At 42.2% G+C, this 22839-nt stretch overlaps 1 protein-coding gene across 2 annotated transcripts in view; it reads left to right on the top strand.

Annotated features, from left to right (window-relative positions):
- Positions 1-22839, top strand: part of FKBP9 (FKBP prolyl isomerase 9) — a 451574-nt gene that overhangs the window by 135788 nt on the left and 292947 nt on the right. Inside the window, exons 1-2 of one of the 2 annotated variants that reach the window (XM_044063003.1) lie at positions 9184-9187; positions 19750-19753. Coding sequence is in view for 1 of the 2 variants with exons in the window: in XM_044063002.1 (XP_043918937.1) it covers positions 5828-5973 (146 nt within the window). In the remaining variant the exon portion in view is untranslated. Of the gene's footprint in view, positions 1-5827; positions 5974-9183; positions 9188-19749; positions 19754-22839 lie in introns of those variants that run through there. The other variant, XM_044063002.1, reaches the window with a different exon arrangement.

The following is a 22839-nucleotide window of genomic DNA, read 5'->3' as shown; positions in this document are numbered from 1 at the left end:
TTCAGTTCTTACTTCTCACCATAGCTGTCAACCTCTTAGCACAAAAAAACCTGGACAAAGCCAATAATGGGGGAATACAGAATTCAGTTCTCACTTCTCACCATAGCTGCTCTCAACCTCTTGGCACAAAAAATGGACAAAGCCAATACTTGGGGAATACAGACACAAAAATAGGGACAAATTTCTAATACTGTTCTTATAAACTTAGAAAATTGCTAGAATAAAAGGTTTTGTGTTACCATTTTTTCTCTGAAAAATATGAAGTCTGAAATTCAAATGCCTGTCATTATTTAGTGAATTCAGTCCTTCACTGATTTGCCACAAAAGTCCAGAATACCACAGATTTTATGAGGAACAGAACAAAAATACGAGGCATACATCTGAAATGTTCACAAGTGATGGTGGGTAGGGACTTTAGGCTCTTGTCACCTGTACCCAAGGTACAGGGTTTGAGCCGGAGTACCTCCTCTAGCCACCAGGCATATTCACCTGGGCATTTTATGTGGATATATATATATATATATATATATGTGTGTGTATATGTATATGTGTGTATATATATATATATATATATATATATATATACACACACACACACACAATTCCAGGGAAACAGCAGCTCCATCTATAGGCAGCATTTACCCATGTGTCACAGCTGGAAATACATTCACATTGAGCCCTTAAGCTCAAATCACGACACTAAGGAACAGCTGGAAATGCATGCATATTGAGCCCTTGAGCTCAAATCCGACAGGCTGGCAGGCCGTTTCATGGAGCTGACATCATTGTGCATGTGATGATGTCGGCTCAAAAACCCGGAAAAAAATTTCAAATAAAAATGCCGGGAAATTCAGAAATTAAGGGGTGCCACTCGGGAATCGTGGCACCCCATTATTTGGACCCCAAAACTTGGTAAAATTGGGAGGTATGGTGCTGTCCTACAGATGAGATGTTAGACCGAGGTCCCATCTACCTGAATTGGAGGAAGCTCAAGTGGATGCAAAAGATCCCACTGCACCTGTTGAAAAAGAGTAGGTGAAGTTCACTGATGCCCTGGCCAAATTTCTCCTAGTGTAAATACTACCTCAGATCTCCCTCGAAAATTCTACCTCAGATCTCCCCTGAAAAAGAGACTACTAGCCTAGTGGCTGTAACCCTGTCAACATAGAATAAACCTAAATAACTACCTCTATAGAAAGGAAATTTATCTGGGCTGAGTCTGCACATGGTTTCACTCCATATTCCCACACTGTTAGGAGAGAAAATTCTGGCTGTATATTTTAGGGATTGCATCATGATTTGAAACATTGCCTTTGAAATCATTGACTACACACAGAGAAGTGATACAGCTGTGTTAACATTAGAGGTATGCACATGCACTTGTTTACTTTAGACAGATATTTTTCGTCCGTAAGAAGCCTCCTAAGTAACTGTACAAGACTACCACTGTACTTCCAAGTCTCAAATTGACTTTTCATAAGTGAGTGCAGCTTTGGTGGTGGTGGGGGGCTGGTTTTCCATTGGGTTGTTACTACTACACAGTAAGTCAAGACGATTGAAACTAAATCTGGTTTTCAGCAAAATCATTCTTTATCAAGTATATATGTTCCTAGATCCATGCAGTTATGCATTTTTCCAGAGAGTAATGCATCTGGACATAATTCGATGACTACCTACAAGGATATAAATGTGTGGAGTCTACAAAAGAGATTCTGCTCTTTGCCCTTGAATCTTGGCATTACTAATACAAAGTGCTGCCCTTTACTGCTTTATTTTTATTTTGAGAAGGGGACTTAACCACAGAGACCATTTTTCAGCCACTTCCTAGTTGCATATTGACATAAACAGATAAACATTATGCAAAGTCTTTATAAGAAAATACAGTATAAACATGGGAGAAACCTATGTCTGTATTCAGAGTTTGACTTTAGACACACAAAACAAGACGTATAGATTAAATAAAAGAAGAATGCATATCTTTACCTAATGCCAAGTGTTACTCAACCGATGTTTAGAAAACAAGTAGAGGTAAGTCAGTTCTGTAGTGTGCAAATAAAAGTGATAAGACAGTACATGAACATCAGTGGCAAGCTTTGTTAGGTTGACCATTTAACCTTGATAGAGAAACGTTGTATCTGGGCGTAGGAGTAGGAATCAGTGAAGTATAGTGGCTACATTACACCACTGTGATGTGTGCAGACTGCATGCGGTGTGATAAGTTTTTGGTGTGCTCATTGGAAAGCCAATTATGAAAAGTGACTTTTAAAGGGGAGGAAGAAAGAGTTCTACATGTTGGGGTCCTGAAAAAAGTCCCATTACCAGTATGCAACCGACACCACCAAGTAGTGTGTATCGGGGAGAGTAGTTCTCAAGGTCTTCAGCAAAAAGGCCATTCAGGAGGTCCATCTGGAACAGAGAGAATTAAGACATTACTCAAGATTTCTTTTAGGGCCCATTCCATATCCAGTGGCCTAAATATATTTTTTCCCAAGGAATCATTTCAGATAGTTTTAAGTTCAGTCCAGCCTGTCGTGTGTCTAGAAAAGAGTGCATGTATGAGCTAAACCTGTAAATAGTTAGCTCTACATCAAGAGGTTTGTTTTCTTACAAATAGGAGCCAGTCTGTATACCCCATGCTCTTCACTTGAACTTTAGCTCTGCTCCCAAAGTTTACCAGCTGTATGTCTGTCATAACTCGTTTCCCTCTTTGGTCAATCGACTTCCTGCCACTCCCTGTCAGGAATGTTTCATCCAACAGAGAGAGAGAGGATCTGTTCAAAACCTGTGGTGTGATGGTGACCTCCCAAAGTCTTACCATTCCCTGGTTTAGATCCTAATGTTAATCGGCTGTTCTGTTGATACCAGGAAATGTTGGGCCATCTGTTCACAACCCTTGCCATTCCCTGCTTTAGATCCTAATGCTAGTCTCTTGATACTAGGATATGTCGGGCCTCTCTGCTCCCAGGCATGTTGCTGCCTCTGAGTTTCCTGCCAACCAATGACAACAGAAATATAGGTACAAGCTCTAGGGTTGATGGTAGCATCACTCTGTGGCAAGACACTGCTGTTCTTTTTAAGCTAATCTCACCCATGCCTGTTCCTGTAACAATAAGAGCTAAGCTACATATCTTTTTAGAAAAAGATGTCTCTTTTTTTGTCCTCTGGACAGAGGTCTTAAGCTACATATCTTTTTAGAAAAAGATGTCTCTTTTTTTGTCCTCTGGACAGAGGTCATCTACTTGATCGCCACCCTGTAAGAATTGATCAGAGTTTTTTAGTTGAGCTAACTGCAGGAGTTTAGACCCTTTCTCTACCCATATTCTATGGATCCTGTGATATTTGTAAGAAATATTGTATTCTTGTCTTCACTGATCTTCCATAAAACTGCGTCTGGTAGCCATGCCCATGTTTCAGTCAGGGCACTTTGGTTTGAAAGAGTCTCTTTTTTTTTTAAGGACTTTCCTACTCAGACTCTGGGAGACCCCTTTTCACCTTGGGATGTTTATTTTACACTGGAGAAATTGACATTGTGTCCTTTTCAAACTGAAGTATCTACTGATGTAAAACTCCTGTCCTGGTAGACTTTTTATAGGTAGCTGTAACTTTCCAAGAGGATATCAGAGCTCCAGACTTTCCTTGGTCAGTTTTCCATGCCTGGTCTTTCAAAAAGTGAGAATGGTACTTCCGGCTAACCTGTCCATGTCCAAGGTCTCAGCAAAAGGTAAAGTGAACCAATGGTGTTCTTCTGGGCTGTTCTAACCAGGATGAATGCTTCCTTCACTCCATGGATGTCCACAGTTAGCTCAAGTTCTGGTGGGCAGAACTACATCATGAAGAAGGGGTAATTGTCTCTGTTGCATAGGAAGTGTGAAATCCAATACTTTGAAGAATAAACTGCAATTCATATAGTGAATTTTTAAGTTTGCTTTTGTGCCTTTACTGACATGGAGGGCTGTGCTGTTACACAATTGTACCCAATAGCAAGAGACGCACTCAGATAATATAGTATATATTCACCACATTGGCTAGGAACTCATCCAAGAAGGCACTAAAGATAACCTTCATAACTGATAAGAGGTCCAAGTTACCTACAAAATGACAGATCTGTAAAAAGAAGCTCTGTCTTCATTAACCTTCCTCTGTTCCCACCTTTCCTTGCTGGCTTCTTTTTCTTATGTTTGTCCTGGACACAGAATACGTAGAAGGTAGTTCTGCTTTTCAAAATGGGAAGGGTGTGGAGTGGGAAGGCAGCCTGGTAATGTTTTTTCTGCTGAGCAGTCGTAACCTGTGGACTAAGTCCTAAAGGTTACCAAGGATAAACCTTCTTGCAGATAATTTTCTACAGTAACCGCTGATTAAGTTTAAGTTTCTGTATAATTGTTTTGTGTGTCTTCAATCTTTATGGTCATGTGTTAACACAGGTGTTCCTAAACCAGAAAGTGAGTCTACAGTTTTGACAGTTTTATGATATAAATTAAAACATTATTTTCACTTTTTTTTCAGTTGATGAACTGTAATGTATTCTCCTTGAGTCTTCTGTCAGGAAGCAGTGTTTATTCTTAAAACTCGGAACCTGGTATAAACCACATAACTAGGGTCACTGATTTGGCTAATTCAAATGAATTGGTAATCATTGGTAATAGTCTTTGTACACAGCAGAACAAAGGGCTGCACTTTTTCTTTTGCCTCTGAAGAGGCCCTATGTGGGGATCTATATTATGTGATCGAAGAATCTCTTCTTCGAACACAAAATTGACACCTATACAGCGAGCACTGTAAACTGCAAATGGCTATGTCCTCAGATTGTTTTCCTCTGGGAGAAAAAATTCATGTGGCTGTAAAATAAAAACAAACTTCAAAACACTAAGTGGGGGGTTTTGCCCCCCACACCCCCCCCCCCCAACTAAATATACCAACTCCGAGATTGCTCTACATTGAAAAGGGCAATTCCCAAGAACGGCCAACTGAATTTTTCCCGAGGAAAAAATTTGAGGACGTGGCCACAGTTTACAGCGTTCGCTGTATATGGATCGATTATTATGTGTTCGAAGAAGAGATTCGTCAATCACATAATATAGATCCCTGTGTGGCCAGCAGTGATCTGCATCTGGTACTTTTTAAACGTTCTGAGCTAACGTGATAGAACAGAAGGAAAGTTCAAATGTGCAACAGAAGGAAAGTTCAGATGTGAACAGGATGGTCATCCATCAGCAGGAAGTCTGTATGAGTGACCAGTGAGTCTTGAATGTATGTACAAGGTGAGGGGGGAAGAACAAAAGGTTTGCTGTAATGCAAGTTTTGTTGGCTGGATTAAATGGAGGAGTGTAGAATGGAGTATGCATGCACAAAAAGTGATGGTCACCATCTTGATGAAGTGCTCATCACATGCTAGAGGAGGGTAAACTGGTTAGGGCAGAGCATTAAACCTGATACCTCAAAATATGATGCTGTATTCAACCTCCACCTAGAATTCATCTTCAAGATACCTTAAGTGAAAACAGAAGGGATGACCTGCACAGTAAGTGAGTCCTAGGGGCGACCTGATGTCAGTGACAGAAAAACTAAATAAAAATGCATGTAGCAGAAAACTGTACAACTATATTTAATTTCTTTTTCCACATGGTCTTTGTAAAGGTCTTGGGGGATTTCCAGAGCTTAGGAAGCAGTTTATTTTTTTCTTGTTGCGATACTTAAAACATATGTAGTTCATTTTTTGGTCCCACAAGTAACTGCTCAGCCAGCATGTAGAAGGGTAAAAGCAGTTGCATATAGGAGATACTCTTTATACTCATGATTTTTAATGCAACATTGTAACTCTCTGTTTCAGTTATGACCGTGGCTCCACCTACAATGTGTTTGTGGGCAAAGGACAGCTGATACCAGGGATAGACAAGGCCCTTCTGGGGATGTGCGTGAATGAGAGACGTTTTGTGAAAGTGCCACCTAATCTCGCTTATGGCAGTGAAGGAGTTGGTAAGGAACTTGGTCGATATTATACCACATGATGTTTGAAGATCACTTTTTCCCCCACAAGCTTTGTAGAAGAGAATGTTGAACTTGTTTGAAATCTTAAAACAGTATTTAGATTTTTGTGGAAGATGTGAACAACAGCAACATCTCTGTGTAATGTATGTCAGTTTTAAAATGTGAGTAGTAATGCACAAAGCTATAGACATTTATGGAGTATCTGTTTATTATTTTGATTTTAATTTTTTCTTCATAATTATGAATCTTATTCGTCCAGAGTAAAAGTAAAATCCATTTATATAGCCTTTTCTTTCCTTTCCTTCCCTTTTTCGACCTTGTCGTCATCTTCTGTCCCATCTTCCCATTATGTTTTACTGTTAATTATTAGTGCTTAGTATGTTAGAATCCTGGTAGAGTTTGTTTTTCCTAGATAGCTGGATAGCCACTAACCATTAATCTTGAATACTGCATTTTGGGGGTTTATTACTGAAGTAGTGATTGTGTTTTCACTTTGACTGTTTTGATTGTGTAGCTTATATGGTGAAATCTACTAGTTTTAAGAGGTGCTCTAGGCATGGGCACAAAATTCCATTCAAGATCTTCATGTCATCTGTGTGGTCTACTGACGGTCTTACCTCAGTGCGTCCAGTGACATTTGTGCTGCCTTTGGTCCCTGGACACTTGCAGACAGGAGGAACAAGCTTATTGTCAAGGGTCTTTTTCATCTGGATTCAGAAACTGATAAAAACTCTCCGGCAATGAGCCGTACAAAACAAAGGGTTTGATCCAAAGAAATGTCCAAGTGAGTTTTCTGTTCTGTAGACCGCTCCTGAGGCTCAGTGGCTCAAGGAGCATGCTGCACAGACTGCTACTTACATCTCTTCTCTGGATCTGGGGATATGGGTTCTTATTGCCATTCATGATTCGCCAAAGATACAGGCAGGAACACTCAGCTTTGAGATCTTTTTGCCCTCTCTACAAAATCCTGCATGTCCTACAGAAGTACTGTGGAGGTTGATTTAGATCACTGTTTGCAAAAGTTCCTGAAGACTCTGATTGAGATGGGGGTCATTTTAATTCCATCAGCTTCAAAGCTGATTAGATCCATTTATTTTACCCCTATCCAGGCACAATCATCGATCCAAACTTCAGCTCCATTTCTTTTGGATTCATAATTGTCACCCATATCCTGTGGCCTGAGAGCCACTGATGCACACTTCATTGGCTTGAGGGTTGTTTGATCCAAGTCACCCGGTTACAGCTTTACTGATCTGGTCTTGGAGCCGGGTACCCTGGTGGTTACCTCCATTCATTTTCTCTGAGACATCTGCCTTAGAGGCTTCGGGGTCCTATCCTCTTTTCAGTGCTGGCTCCCTCATATAGAGCTCTGAATTCCACCCAGGTCCATTTAACACTATTTTGGGGAGTTGAATCCAACCATGAGTGTCCTCAGATCCTCATATCCACTGAAGGTTGATGCAGATTTCTGAGTGTTGATGAGGCTCATTGCTTTGCCACATAAGGCAGATCTACAGACTTCAATGACTGCAGTTTCCACCACTCCCCTTTGACACTCATTCTTTCTTGTTGACTTCTGCAAAAGCATCCACACATCAGACTCATTCCATTGACCCCATACATTCTGTCCTGGCACAGAGGCATTCCTTGGAGGACTCAGGAGCCTCATCCCCTGAGCCTCCTAAAAAGAGGGTATGTAAGAGGAAACATCTGTACTCCCCATCAAAGAGCGTCACTTCAGATACTGACTCAGAGGATGGAGACTGGGTCCCCTCTTGAGAATGCTTCCTTCAGAAAGATCCTAAAGCTCATGCAACAGAAGGGATCCTGGCCCACTGAACCTCCCTCTTGGGATGAGGAAGTATTGTTTGAGGCATATGAAATGATCTCTTCTACATCCTGGGTGATTCCTCTCACTAAGAAGTTAATAGGTTTGGTGGTGAAGTCTTTACATTAAACTGTCACCTGCAGTCAGTTTCAAGGAAGCTGGATAAAATACTCCATCCTCCCAAAGACAAACCATTGTGGTCCACAACTCCATTTGTAGACTCCATAATTATTGTGACAGCCACTAAAGAGTTGCCTAAAGACTTTTTTTTTTTTTTTTTATCCATCTGCCCAGCAAGGAGTGTCTGACAATGAATAGACTGGGGAAGCAGGCCGTTTGCTATTGAGTTGCATTGCTCATAAGACAAGATTCTAGAGGAATCTTGCTCAGCAAGCATTATCCACTCTGAATAATCCCGTTACTCCAGAGTCACCGGAACAGCTTCAAACCACTCTGTCAAAGATGTCTAATATTACCAACCTGTCCATGCACCTGTTGCTTAATGCAGCATATGGAGCAGCAAGGGCAGCCGGGGTCTGCATAGCTATGAAATGCCAAACTTGGCTGCATTTGTGAGCTTGCACAGACAAGTTTAAGGCATCCTTCACAAATGACCCCTTTGAAGATTCCACCTTAGTTCCTTCCATGGTGAAGGGAAGATGCAGAAGAGTGAGCCGGACAGTAAGTCTCTCTCTCTGCAGTGGGAGTGAAATTCGAGACCCCTCAGTGCCCATTCATCTGAAACCAGAAGAGGACTCGATCACTCAAGACATGAGTATGATTCCTCTTTTGATACAGGTGGCTGAGACAGAGGCAGGCACTTGAACAGATGCAGGCCTAGAGGCTGAGATGGTGCACAAAACCAGGGTTTCTACGGGCCATTTTCTGACAGACGTCCATCGAATACCTGAAGGTCTGCCTGACTGCCACTCTGGAGGTATTTGAAGGTACATATCCCTTTACCCATACTCGTGGTTCACCATCATTCAAGACAGCTGGTAACGGGGATTGTATCCAGAGGCTATTGCATTCCATTTTTAGAAGTCTCCCCCCTCACCACTTCCATTGCCAGATGGCCTACCCAATCAGTCAAAGGCTGCTATGCAAGACATTTACTCTCTCTGCAAAAGAGCCTTCCAGGAGATCCCACCAGACTAGCTTGGGTCATAATTTCTTTGGAACCAAAAAGAATCTCTAGTAAAATCAAAATACATCCAACCCATCTTGGACACAAGTTTCCTAAGCAACTATGTTGAAAAGACCTGCTTTCTAATTGTCTCTGTGCAGTCAAATTTTCAGTGTCTTCAGGAGAATGAAATGGATGTGTCCCATAGTTCTCCAGGATGCATGCCTTCACATAAAAATAGTGAAGGAGTCCGAGAGGTTTTTGAGACTCTGCTTGGGAGCCAGTCACTACCACTTCAGAGCCCTGCCTTTTGGTCTTACCTCAACTTCCATGGTGTTCATCAAATGCATAATAGTAGTAGTAGCCCATCTGCATCTTCTGGGATTTAATATTTTCCCTTACCTGGATGACTGGCTCCTGACTGCCTCATCCAAGGAGTCTCTTCTGCAAGCTAAGGATTGCCTTCTTCAACTATGTGCAGCCCTATGTATGTCGTATATCCATCAGTCTAGCAAAATCCAGCCTGATTCACACTCATTGTTTGGTCTTTCTTGAATGCCAGTCGGACACAACCGTAACCCTGTTCTCTCTTCCACAGGAAAGAATTTTATCCTTAAACTGCAGTACAAAGTCTTCTGGAGTTTGATTGCCCCCTGGAGTGTTTGGTTTTGGTGGTATTGGGTCATATGGCATAGTCCATATTAATGGTGCAGTTCACTCATTACCACATGAGGATCTTGTAGTGGCTGCTTCAGACACAATGTCTGAGGTTCAACTCTTTCTCAAGCTGTTATGTTAACTCCTCTGCAGTCATGGCTTCATTCCTCACTGGTCTCAGCAGGCAGGCTCTTCTAGGTACCCTGTGATCATGGACACATCCTCCCTTAGGTGATGGGGAGGGGACTCTGGTCCAAGGTTTTGGTCCTACTCCGAGGCTTGTCTTAACATAAATGTCCTTGAGATGAGGACCATTCTCCTTGTGTTGCAGGAGCTACAGGATTGTCTTACTCTGGGAGTGATAGATACAGACGGGACAATATGATAGCAGTCTGATACACAAACAGGCAGGGGGGAACAGATCTTAACCACTTTGTTGCAAGGCTGTGAATTTTGCAATTGATGATGGCTTCTCACTGGTTTCTGGCTGCAACACCTCTTCTTGGGAGATTGAGTGATCTAGCAGACAGGCTCCGCAAAAACTTCCTCTTGCCTCACGTGTGGTTCCAGAATCCAGCAGTTAGCGATGGTTCCAGAATCCAGCAGTTAGCGAGGAGATGTTTCATTGCTTGGGCACTCCCTGCTGTAGACTGTTTGTGAGCCTCCCCCGAACACCAAATGCAAGAGTTAGTTTACCTTTCTCCCTCATTGGGACAGATCCCCAGGGATGCTGTCTCGTTATTGGCTTCCAGCTTTACTTTATGCCTATCCCACACCTCCGTTCATGACCACGTTCATACAGAAAGCAATTTGATGCAAGTCTACAGTCATCATCGTAGCCTCTTTTTGGCCCAGACAGATATGGATCTCCCTCCTCAAACCATACCTAAAGAAACCCCTTGGTTCCTTGATGTGCTACCAGATCTCATCATCCCTCCAGGGAGCCTCACCCTGACATTGCAAGTCTGAAGTTAACTGCTTGGTTTCTCCAGTTCCTGTGATTAAAAGGGATGCATCTCTTCCATCTGATATGATCTACATCCTCACCACTTCCCAGAAGTCTTCTACGTGTAGTCTATCATAGTGTGGAAAAGATTTGTCTTATGGGCTTAGTCTCAGAACAGATAACCTTTTAAGTTTTTTGTTGAAGATGAACTCCATTTGTTGTCCTCCTTGTTTAGCTCTGGCTTTTTTATTTTTTTTGTTTTTATTTTCTGTCTTTTATTAACTATCAAGGTACAGATGGTAGCTATTTCATCCTTTCACATTGGCTTTCAGGATTCTTCACTGGCTTCTCACAGACTACGTAAAGCCTTTCTTGAAGGCACCTTCCTGTTTCCACTGTTCAAGGATCCCACTCTTTCGTGGGGCTTGAATTTAATTTTGAAAGCATTATCCAAAGCTCCATTTGAACCAGTAACATCTGTGGAATTTAAACCATATTCCTAGTGGCCATCATTTCAGCTAGGAGGATTTCAGGACTTTGCTCCCTATCCTCCATTTTCTCCTTAAAGGACAGAGTTACTTTGAGAACCAATCCCTCCTTTGTTCTATAAATGGCTTGTGAGACTGTCTTTCACAACACAACCCATCCATCTTCCTGTGTTCTTCACTAGCTACCAGAATAAAGGGGAATACAGTTTGCATACATAGGATCTACATAGTCAACTCCATTTCTACTGCCACAGAACAGCACCCTTTAGGAATGATGAGCGGCTGTTTATGGCGTTTGCCAGAAGGAATTGGGTAAGAAAGTGTCTAAAATGTCTGTCTGTATTGTCTGACTGTATTGTCACTTTCCATAACCTATCCTTACCCTCCAAGGCTAAAGTGTATTGTACTAGAATCCATAGTGGCTTCAGCAGCATTCTTCAGATCAATTTCCTTGTATATCATTTGTTAAGCAGTTCCATGGTCTTCCTCTCACCTATTTATTAAGCATATGTTGGACTGTATTTCCAGAGTCAGGGCTTAGGACTGTATTTCCAGAGTCAGGGCTTCCTTTGAATCCTCTATCCTGAAGTCACGAGATTCAATCCAAGAATTACACAGCTAGGGATTCTGACCATATGTCGGATCAGATGGCCTGGATGAATAGAATACAAAAGTTATGTACGTACCATAATGATAGATCTTTAATCCCAGTCTGTCTGTCAGCCCACTTAATACCCCTGAAGGATATTCTTTTGTGGAGCAGAGGCAGTGCAAGTGTGCTTTAGGTTCAGGTGCCAAACTTGATCTGAGATATTTGGAGAGAGGGGCATGGTATTATAGGAAGGAAAATTTTGAAAGATTTTGAAGGACTCTAGGCTGGAGCAGTGAATTTGCTGGATCAGATGTAAGTGGAGGCTCAAGAACCCATATGTCATATAGGACAGACTGGGATTGAGAACATAACTTTTGTTTAAAAAATCTTGCTTTATGTTTGCATTTATTTCTGGTTTTTGTTAAAGGAAAAAGAAAAATATTTGTACAGTCATTGTGATTTGTCTAGACTGGCCTCTAGCTACTGTAAACAATCAGGTGGAGTCTTGTATCACTTCTCTGTAATTAGTTTATTTAAATTTTTATGTATGATAGACTGATTCAGAACTGATTTCTCTGCTTACCACCCAGTGAATGGACTGATGGACTTTGACTCCTCTGCAGCTCTAAATTGGAAAATTGGGAGATCTGACAATGTATGATAAATGAAGTAATACACCATGAAGTAATACACCATTCTAAGCAGTAAAAATTGCTCATGTCCATTTACATCTTACATATTGGAAGCAGAATTTCTTCTGTAGTTGTCATCTTCATATACAACTTCCTTATGATATTATTGAAGTTACACCTAAAAACAGTTCATTACAGAACAGACACTTCCAATATGTGAGAGTCAAATATGTGGAAGGTGCCACATACCCACACCTAACGGAATTCTGAAAATGATAAAAATACAACAAGCAGACCTGGCATTTTGGGTCTAATTCATATTTTCCATATGCAGGGATTTAGGCCTGATGGTGGACTTTAGACTGAAATATGATGAAAGTCTAACATTTGTAGAGACTTGTCACATAGCATTTCTAGTGGTAATGAGAGAGTTTTTATTCCACTTTACAATGCTGTAGTAAGACCACACATCTAATATTGTGTAGTTGTCTGTGTTGATAAGATAACTACACCCAGTTAAGCTAACTGGAAAGAATCCAGAGGTATTTACAAGACCAGTTGATGGTGTTAAACATCTTGGTTATAAAAGTAGTCTCCAGCAGTTGTCATTGTACTCTTTGCCTTACAGACTGGTATGTATATGCATGAATAATGATGTAATGTCAGGCACCCTGGGTCTTGAATTCATTCAGCACAGCCAGGGTCAAGAAATAAACTGTAAAGGTCAACATGGCACTCTTCACTGGGGAAAAGCTCTTTTTATCACCGGAATGGAAAATTATGGCCTGACCATCTGGTAGAGATCAGAATTGAGTCTAGCCTTAATATATATATTTAAGATACTTATTTTGTTCTGGCATATGGTGTCCATTTCCATGAAACACTTTCAAAAGCATTAGCTGAGGTGGGCTGAAGAGGTGACTACCTTGGGCTCAAGCTGATGTGGGGTGATCAACACTATATGAAAAGATGCTGATCAGTCCTTGAAAGTACTTAGTAATTTAAGCAGCTGTGGTCTTGGTCATGGCTGCTTATATGCCATTATTTTAGTCAGTGACATGATTTGTGTTATGGGGTGCGAGTGCCAGTTGGAAAGTACAAATGTGTAAAATCTTAACATAACAGTAGATATCCTTATCTTCACTGTTGCAGTATACATTAAAGAGGATGCTTGGCCAGTATAAAAAGCCTAAAAGATCTTGTTTGCGTTGTATGTCACATTTATGCTCCCTGCACAGAACGTAGGGCATAAAAGGGATGTACGGACACAAGTACGTAAAACTGAATTGCCCCAGAACAGAAAAGTTGCCATGGGACAAAAGAGCCCATGCACATCCAGAAGGGAAAAATGAAGAATAAACAAGAGGGTGGTTGGACGGAGGGAACGAATTCCGCAGCAGTGAAGAGAAGGGCATCTGTTTTTATGCCAAGATTTTACACAACTGTACTATGTCCTGCCACTTCACTGTTGCAGTATTTTTGTTAAAGGGATTTTACACAACTGTACTATGTCCTGCCACTTCACTGTTGCAGTATTTTTGTTAAAGGGATTTTACACAACTGTACTATGTCCTGCCACTTCACTGTTGCAGTATTTTTGTTAAAGGGAGAGTAAAAAATCTCAAACAGAATGAGAGGTAGAAGGCTGAGGAGACGTCAACAAACTCACATAAAATGGTTTCAGCAAAACCTGCTTTGGCCGTAGAAACCATATCCAACTTATAATGCTCAGTAAAGGTATGCACTGAAGACCAAGTAGCAGCTTCAAGGATGGAATTTGTGTCCAACCCCTTGAAGGCACCAGAAGAGGCAACAGACCTAGTGGAATGAGCTCTAACGGAAGCAGACAGATTTGCCATGAAAAGAATAACAAAATGAAATTACCTTAGATATCCAGGAGAAAATGGTTTGATTAGAAACAGCCAAACCCCTAGACCTGGTTTGAAAGGAAACAAAAAAGCTGATTAGACATGCAAATAGTCCTAGTTTTATCCACATAGTACTTGAGCTGTTTGCACGTATCCAAGATATGCAGGACCCTCTCACTAGCAGACTGAGAAGAAGGGAGGAAGGAAGGGAGTTGTACCAACTGATTCAAGGAGAGCTCATTTACTACCTTGAGCATAAAAGGATTAGTACAGAGGGATACCCTGTCCCTGTGCAAAACCAAACAAGGAAGAATGGCCATAAGGGCCTGGAGCTCAGGAAACCCTCTGAGCAGAAGTAAGAGCCAGCAGCAAAACTGTCTTCTAGGTACCATGTTACAAAGAAGCAGAATCTGCAGGCTGAGAAGGAGCCTGAGTCAATTTTTCCAAAACAAAATTAAGGTCCTAAGGAGGAGGAATACATTTTATTGGAGGCCTAATATGCAGGACACCTTTAAGAAATTGTTTGACCTCAAAAAATGAGAAGTCAAAGGAGGATTCAAGGGCAAACCACCAGAAGTGACTGACAAATGAGCCTTCACAGAAGAATAGGCTAAGCCAGACTGGAACAAGTCACACTAATAAGAGAGGACCAGAAGGACCCCCACTGAAAAAGGGTCCTGGTTACAAGCATGGCACCAAACCAAAAATCTTTTCCATTTGGACATCCTGTAAAATCCTAAGCACATCCTCTATCACAGACAATGTCACTTGCAAAGTGGACAAGTGGGGATGGATGGCAGATCTCTTGTTCTGTGTGAGGAGATCCAACCAGTGGGCTGACATATGGTGATTGCCCATGATCAGATGCATTAAGAAATGGAGCCACTGTTGTCTCAGCCAAAAGGGAGTCACTAGCAAGATTTTAGGGGAGTCCAGCTGAATCTTCCGCAGGACTCTTGGAAGTAGAGGAAGAGGAGGGAAGGCATAGAGAGACATCCCCTTCTAAGGAAAAGAAAGGGTGTCAGTCTTCCGTGCCAGATGGCATGGCACTCTGGAACAGAAGAGAAAAAGCTGCCTGTTCAGAGGGGAGGCAAAAAGATCTACCTGAGGAATAGGCCACTGATGTACAATGTCCAGAAACACATCTCTGTGAAGCATCCATTCATGAGCCTTTGTTTTCGAACTGCTCAGAGATTCTGTCACTAAATTGTGCTCTGAATGTATACTGCCTGAAGAGTTAACTGACAACAGAGCCACCTTCCAAGCCTGAAGAGCCATCCTGCATAGGAAGTAAGATTTTGTGCCTCTCTACTTGTTGACATACCACAATCACTGTACTGTTGTCTGTATACAACTTCATGGGGCCTGGAGAGAACATGGAGTGAAAAGCCTGAAGGGCCGGAATCCGAGCTCTCATCTCTTTGATATTGATATGGTGTGACTTCTGATGAGGAGGTCAAAGACCCTGAACCTTCAGGTGACCAAGAAATGCCCCCAACCCCATGTCTGAGGCATCGGTTAACAGTTCTTGAGAAGGGAATGGAGCTGAAAGGGACCAGCCTGGGTTGAGAGCGAACTGTCAAATCCACCACTCAAATTCCTTCTTGAGACAGGGAAGGAGAGGCATACTGAAGTTCAGAGGCTAATGATGCTGCAGCCAGACTGACTTGAGGTACCATTGAACTTCTGCATATGTAGTCTGGCAAAAGGAAGCTACAGAATAGATGAGACCATGAACCCCAGGGCCTGAAGAAACTCCCTGACTGGCATGGCAGTCATAGGAAGAGAGACTGAAAGAAGGCTGTCAATGACTATACCTTTGGAGGCGGAAGAGAGGCCAAAATTGGCACCATCTGAGTCCTGCATCTCGGATACATATGATCCTGAAAGGGAGTCACGACGGAGTTTTGGAAGTTAATAGTGAACCCCAGACTTTGAAGAAGAGAGACTGTGAACTGCAGATCCTACAACAGTAGAAAGAAAGAAGGCACCTGAAGCAACAGGTTATCTAGATAAGGAAACATTTGAATGCCTCGGAGCCTTCAAAAGGCAATCACAGGAGCTAGGCATTTTGTGAATTCCCTTAGTGCGCTAGAGAGGCCAAAGGGCAAAGCAAAGAACTGAAAATGAGAGGATCGATCAATATCGAGCAGCAGTTTAAAAGAAACTGGGAGCTTACCCAGTAGTGGTTTACAAAAAGGATAAAACACTGAAACTTATTGTAAACTTACCCACCCAAAAGGTGTCGAGGTGTCATGAGGAATGTGGGCACTGTAATCAATGCCCCTTTATTTTAGAGAACCAAGGTTTCACCATTCATGGATTTGGCAAAATATATTTAGGACAAAAGTACAACTGTGGGACTAAGAACTTGGTCTATATAGAAATTTGTCAATGTTGCCCAAGGTTTTATATAGGGAAAACAATTAATTGTCTCAACAAGCGGATATATCAACATTTATACGACATCAGAAGAGGGAATGTGAATAACACATTGTTTAAACATATCAAAGATAATCCTAACCATCATTTCAAGTTCACTGTTATTGAACAGGCTAGCCATAAGGATGGGGGGGGGGGGTCCATCTGAATTGTTCCTTGAATTACGGGAGCTGATGTGGCAGTTACAACTAAATGCCAACCAGCCCCCTGGTCTTTATGAAACAGTCTCTTTATCTAGTTATCTTAAACTAAAAGCTGAATTTCATCTTTAAGTTATACAAAAAAACTCAAAAGCAATGATATACATCAGCGGGAGGGGGTCAGAGTACTGCTTTAGTATATTGCTTTAGCATAGTGGAAGTAATTTTTAAAAAGCAGATGTGACATTTGTATGTATGTCAATGAAATATGAATTCTGTATGAAAAAAACTTTTTATAAGTTTATTTTTATTATTTTATTGTTGAAATAAGTTCCAAATTGAATAATTGTCTTAATTGTTTTAGTCACATGGTATGTTGATTATTTATAAGGTAGGAAGCAAAGCAAGCTTCTTGTATTCTGAAGAAGTCATATGCTTATTGCAGACGAAAGCGCTAAATAAAAGTTGTTACAGCTACCCGCCTGTGTGCCGTTCAGTTCCTCGTGTTTTTAGTTCTAGGTAGCTGCTTTCGTACATCTGTTTTATGCCCTACGTTCTGTCCAGGGAGCAAAAAATGTGACGTATGACACAAACAAGATCTCTTTAAGCTTTTTTTTATACTGGCCGAGCATACCTCCCAACTGTCCCGAATTACTTGTTTTTTACCGTGTTTTGGTGTCCAAATGAAGGGGTGCCACGATTCCCAAGTGGCACCCCTTCATTTCCGATTTGTTTGCTTTTTTTTTTTTTGAATTTTCGCGCTGTCTGAGCTGACGTCATCACGTGCGCGATGACGTCAGCTCTGTCAGCGCTACCAGCCAGCCGGAAATGAGCAAATAGCAGCAGCACTAATGGCAGTTTCTGTGCTTTGCTGCCGAGAAAGAAAATGCTGGCTGGCTTTGCATATGCTGCCGAGAGAGGTGCTGGCTTTTGAGAGTGCTGCCGTTTTCGGATGTAAGAACGAGAGAGGGACTTTGAGAGGTGCTGGACACTGCTTGCTTTTGAGAATGCTGCCGTTTTCATGAGAGACTGACTTTGCTTTTGCTGCCATTTTCGGATGGATGAACTGCTGGCTTTGCTGCCTAGGTAAAGAACTTTTCCTTTTGGTGCAAGTAATTAACAATAACAGAAAATTGCCAGCCTTGATGCTTGCCATAAGTGCAGCACAGAATAAATCAAAATATCATTGAAACAGACAAAACTTTACAGGCTAAATAACAACCTTTCCTAAATAACAAGTAAATGACCAAAAACAGTAACTGTGATATTTAAATGATATTTGTGACCTAATTCCTTTGCCTCATTTATTTTGTTGGTTTAATACCCTTACAAACTCTGTAGATAGAAGAGTTGTTTACTAAAAAACATATGACTTTGTTATTGATCTGATAAGTGGCTTGCAGAAAAGAATCAAAGTATATGGTTATCTATTGGTAATACCCTGCTAAATGGAAAAAAAAAAGAAGGCCAAATCCATTTCTTAAAATTGAGATGTATTTTTCTGGGTACTTCAGTTTTCTTCCACATGCAAAAGATATGCTGTAGGCAGATTGTGTGTGTGTGTGTGTGTGTGTGTGTGTGTGTGTGTGTGTGTGTGTGTGTGTGTGTGTGTGTGTGTGTGTAAATGTCCCCAATGTAACCTGGTGGCTAGAGGTATTTAGGCTCAAACCCTGTACCTTTGGTACAGCATAAAAATAACCTAAAGTCCCTAGCCACCAACATTTCTCAGCTTTGCCCAGATTTTTGTGCTATGAGTTGAGAGCTATGGACAACATCATTTTTATTCCCCCATTATTTGTTAGCTCCCGGTGGTGGTGCTGCGGTAGCGTTGTCGCTTCACAGTAAGACATTGTCCTGTTCGATTCTCAGCTAGAGTGTCTTCTCTGTGGAGACATGCGTGAATGGGCATACCTTTGTTGAAGGTTATGGGTCAGGGCTGGCAACTCGGCACGTAAAAATCTACTGCCAATCATTAGCAGACCGGAGTTCCGCTGTGGCGACCCCTAACCGGGAAAAGCCGAAAGACACAAACAGTTATTGGCTTTGTTGTTTTGCCCAGGTTTTTTGTTCTAAGAGTTGAGAGCTATAGTGAGAAGTGAGAATTTAATTTGTATTCCTCCATTATTGGCTTTGTTTGCCCAGGTTTTTTGTGCTAAGAGGTGGAGAGCTATGGTGAGAAATGAGAACTGAATTCACTAAATGATAGCCATTAAGTTTCAGTCTTCCTATTTTTTCAAACTGGTGATTTAGCATAGTGGTATGTTGCACTGACTGTAGTGTATAGTGTTCTGGGTTCAAGACTTGCCAGTAACATGCATGGTGGTAACACAACATTTTATTCTAGCAACTCTCCAAAATTATACAAGCAATGTTTAAAATGTGTCCCTGGTTTTTCACCTTTTGCCCCCCCCCCCCCAAAAAAAATCCTGAAATTGAAAATAAGTGCGAAAAGCTGTGCAAGATGCCTATGGCTTACACACTACTGTCATTCTGTTTATAGTTTGGGTGTGGAAGTAGACTTTTATGATGGAAATGTTCTGAATTGGGCAGTTTTGTAATTATTGATGTTCTTCATCTCACATTGCTGCAGTCCTTACACTTGGGTAGTCCGCTGTCCTCGGTCGGCCCGAATATCAAAGTATTAGGCTGACGTCGGTCAAGGCGCTTAAGACTGACATCAGAACGTCAGGGTACAAATGCGCATGACCAACGTCATATCCTCAGTCTTTTTTGCCGCATGGTCCGATGCAGAAGCAGCGTTGCAAGTGCCGCTCATGCTCTGAAATTTTTCGAATTCGGAGTTTCAGACCGAGTCAAAGTTGGCTAAGTACCCCGTTGGGGAATATTTTTGTTTTTTCTTGCCTCAGTGGTTTACCGGATGTCAGAAAAAGTGAATAACTGTATTTCTTGTGGGAAACAGATACCGCATAGAGATTATCATACTTTGTGTATTTCTTGTTTGGGGCCTGAGCACGACGTTGTTGGGTGTCGCTTTTGTGCTAGGTTCAATAAGCGCACTATTAAGCGAAGGTTAGATTGTGCCAGGTTGGTCTTCGGGAAACGGTGCAATTATAATATGCCGTCGGATGCTCCGACGCCCGCTTCTTTGAAGCGCAAAGACAAAGCAGCTAAACCCAGGCAAGAAGAGTCGTCCGTACCGGACGCCGGTTCTTTAGAGGCATCAGTGGAACCGGTGGTTCCGCCGGAGGCTTCTCTGGAGTCCCAGGGGGAGACTTTGATATTGCAGGATGTGGCTTCTCAGGAGGCAAGTCAGGCTGAAGGGGCTTCTCAGGTTACTGTACTCCCCTCCCTTCCTAGGGTGGTTAGGCCCTCTCCTGTTTCCAAGCCTTCTCCCAGAGGCAGGCCAGGTTTAGCTTCTGTTGGTGTCACTCCTAGTTCATCAGGATCTGTGCCCAAGAAGCATATGCTTAAAATGGCAGAAGATTTAATTACTTTGATTAGAGGTTCTTTGCCCCCTCCTGATAAGAGGCCTAGGGTGGAACCAGAGTTGGGGAGTTTTGAGCAGGCTTCGGATGTTTCAGAGTCTTCGGCTGAAGACTTGCAGGAGTATTCTCCTTATTCTGATTCTGATGTGGATGATTCTACTCCTTCTGCTTCTCCTCCAGAGGATTTTTCTTTTTCGGAGACTCTTCATTCCACGAGGGAACATTTTAAGTGGGAAGGTCAGGACTTCTCTGATTCCAGGAAAAGGCTTAGGTAAGTATTGCTTTTACCCCAGCATAGGCCTTTGGCTATACCACCTGTTCTGGATGTTGTGGAAGATGTGTTTGCAGAGGCTTCACTTAATCCTGATTCTTTGCCTCCTGCTCCTGTTAAGCCGGACAGGTATTACAGGGTGCCTGAAGCTCATAAATATCTTTCTAAGAGTCCTAGGGCGGACCCAGAAACTGTTAGTCAGGGACCTAAGGGCGTCAAGGCCTCTGTTGTAAAAAATCCGGTTCCTCCAGATAGAGGCCAGAGCTTTGGATAGATGGGGAAAGAAAGTCTATACTTCTTCCACCTTAGCTATGAGGGCTTTGAATTGCCAGTTTCACATGTTGAAATATCAAAACTATCTTCTTTCTCAATTGAAGTCTAAGGTAGATGCTCTGGCGGAAGGCATTGAGTGTAAAGAATTACAAGATTTGGTACATGTTTCTGAACAGGTGGGTAAGCATTCTTTACAATGTGGTTTTGATGCTGTACAGGCCTCGTCTAGGGTGGCTGCCACTGGGTCAGTTCTTCGCAGGCACGCCTGGCTGAGGGATCAGAATTTATCTGACCATGTTAAGACTAGGATTTTAGATGCTCCTTTGCAGTCTGATGTGTTGTTTGGTTCACCTGTGGAGGCAGTCTTAAAGAAAATAGAAGACAAGGCTAAGTCTATGCAGGCTGTTAAAGATTTTTTGCAAGTTCAGCCTCCGAAGTTTAGTAGGAATTGGCCTGCTAAGGGGTGGACGTACCCTTCTTATGATTCACAGTCTAGGGGAAGATCTAGACGTGGTAGGGGCAGAGCTCAGGGCTCTTTCAGACCTAGAACAGGGAGTTCATCTGCACAGTCTTCGGGTGAGGGCAGGGGCCAGTCCTTTCGTAAACAGGCCCAATGACCTACCTTTTCAGCTGCCAGAGCCTTCTTGTCTGGCAGCGCCTTTGGGAGGAAGGTTGGCACTCTTTCAAAGAAAATTGGAGTTTAATTACCCAGGACAGATGGGTATTGGATATCATACACCAAGGTTACAAGTTTTATTTCCATACCTTGCCTCCTTTCAAAGGCATGCCAGACGTTCCTCCTCAGCAAAGAATAGAGGCTCACAAACAAATTTCTCTGCTGCTTCAAATAGGGGCCATACAGCCGGTCCCTCTGCCAGAAGTGGGCCTAGGATTTTATTCTCGCCTGTTCCTAGTACCAAAGAAGGGGAACACGTGGAGACCAATTTTGGATTTATCCATCCTCAACACTTATCTGGACATTCCCAAGTTCAAAATGTTGACGTTACAACAGCTTTTACCTCTGCTGGGCAAAGATCACTGGATGGTGACTCTGGATCTCAAGGAGGCTTACCTTCATGTTCCTATCAGGCTAAGTTGCAGGAAGTATCTGCGTTTTCGAGCTGGGACTTCTCATTATCAGTTCTCTGCATTGCCCTTTGGCTTATCTACTGCACCCAGAGTGTTCACGAAGGTTCTGGCTCCAGTGATAGCTTTCTTCAGGCTAAAAGGAATACAAATCTATCCTTATTTGGACGATTGCCTGATTCTGGCCCAAGGAAAGGACGAACTTCTTCATCTGCAATATGTGATAGCAGTGCTAAGATGCCTGGGGTATTCTGTGAACGAAATAAAGTCCAGTCTAGTACCCTCTCAGGATATGTGCTTTCTGGGTGTGAGACTGAATACAGCATCCCAGATGGCCTTTTTGACCCCGGACAAACAAAAGACTCTTTCCCTTTACTTCCATCAATTGTCTCATCAGTCCAGGCTGACTGCAAGGACAGTCCTTCAAGCCTTGGGGTTCATGGCATCTTGTATTCTGGTGCTTCCCAATGCCAAACTGCATATGAGGAAGCTACAATGGTATCTCAAAAATGTATGGACACAGCACTGCCAAGATTTGGACACTGTCATTCAGATAATACCTTGCATTCAAAAGGAATTTTTGTGGTGGGCTCAGGAATGTCACCTAAACAAGGGACTCTCTGTGACCCGGCCAGAGGCGAGTCAGATTCTAACGACAGATGCCTCAGACAAAGCTTGGGGAGCTCATCTAAATGGAAAGTGGATACAAGACACGTGGCCTGCCAGACTACAACATCTACATATCAACTTGAAGGAGATGTTAGCAGTCCAATTTGCATTAATAGCTTTCAAGGATTTACTTCTTCCAGGGCAGGTGTTGGTTCTAACAGACAACACAACTGTCATGTGGTACATCAACAAGCAAGGGGAACACATTCTTATCCTCTATGCAGACAAGCAATGATTTTGTGGGAGACTGCTCTCAGTTTACAGCTAAATCTTCAGGCAAGGTTTCTGCCGGGAGCACAGAACTCCTTAGCAGATGTGTTGAGCAGATTTAATTATGGATCCCCACGAGTGGAAATTGGATCCTCATGTGTTTCAGAAATTGACAGTGTC

The sequence above is a fragment of the Protopterus annectens genome, chromosome 2.part1 (genome assembly GCF_019279795.1).
Source record: "Protopterus annectens isolate FY-2018-M chromosome 2.part1, PAN1.0, whole genome shotgun sequence".
Taxonomy (NCBI): Eukaryota; Metazoa; Chordata; order Ceratodontiformes; family Protopteridae; genus Protopterus; species Protopterus annectens.
This window is presented reverse-complemented; position numbering and strand designations above follow the sequence as displayed.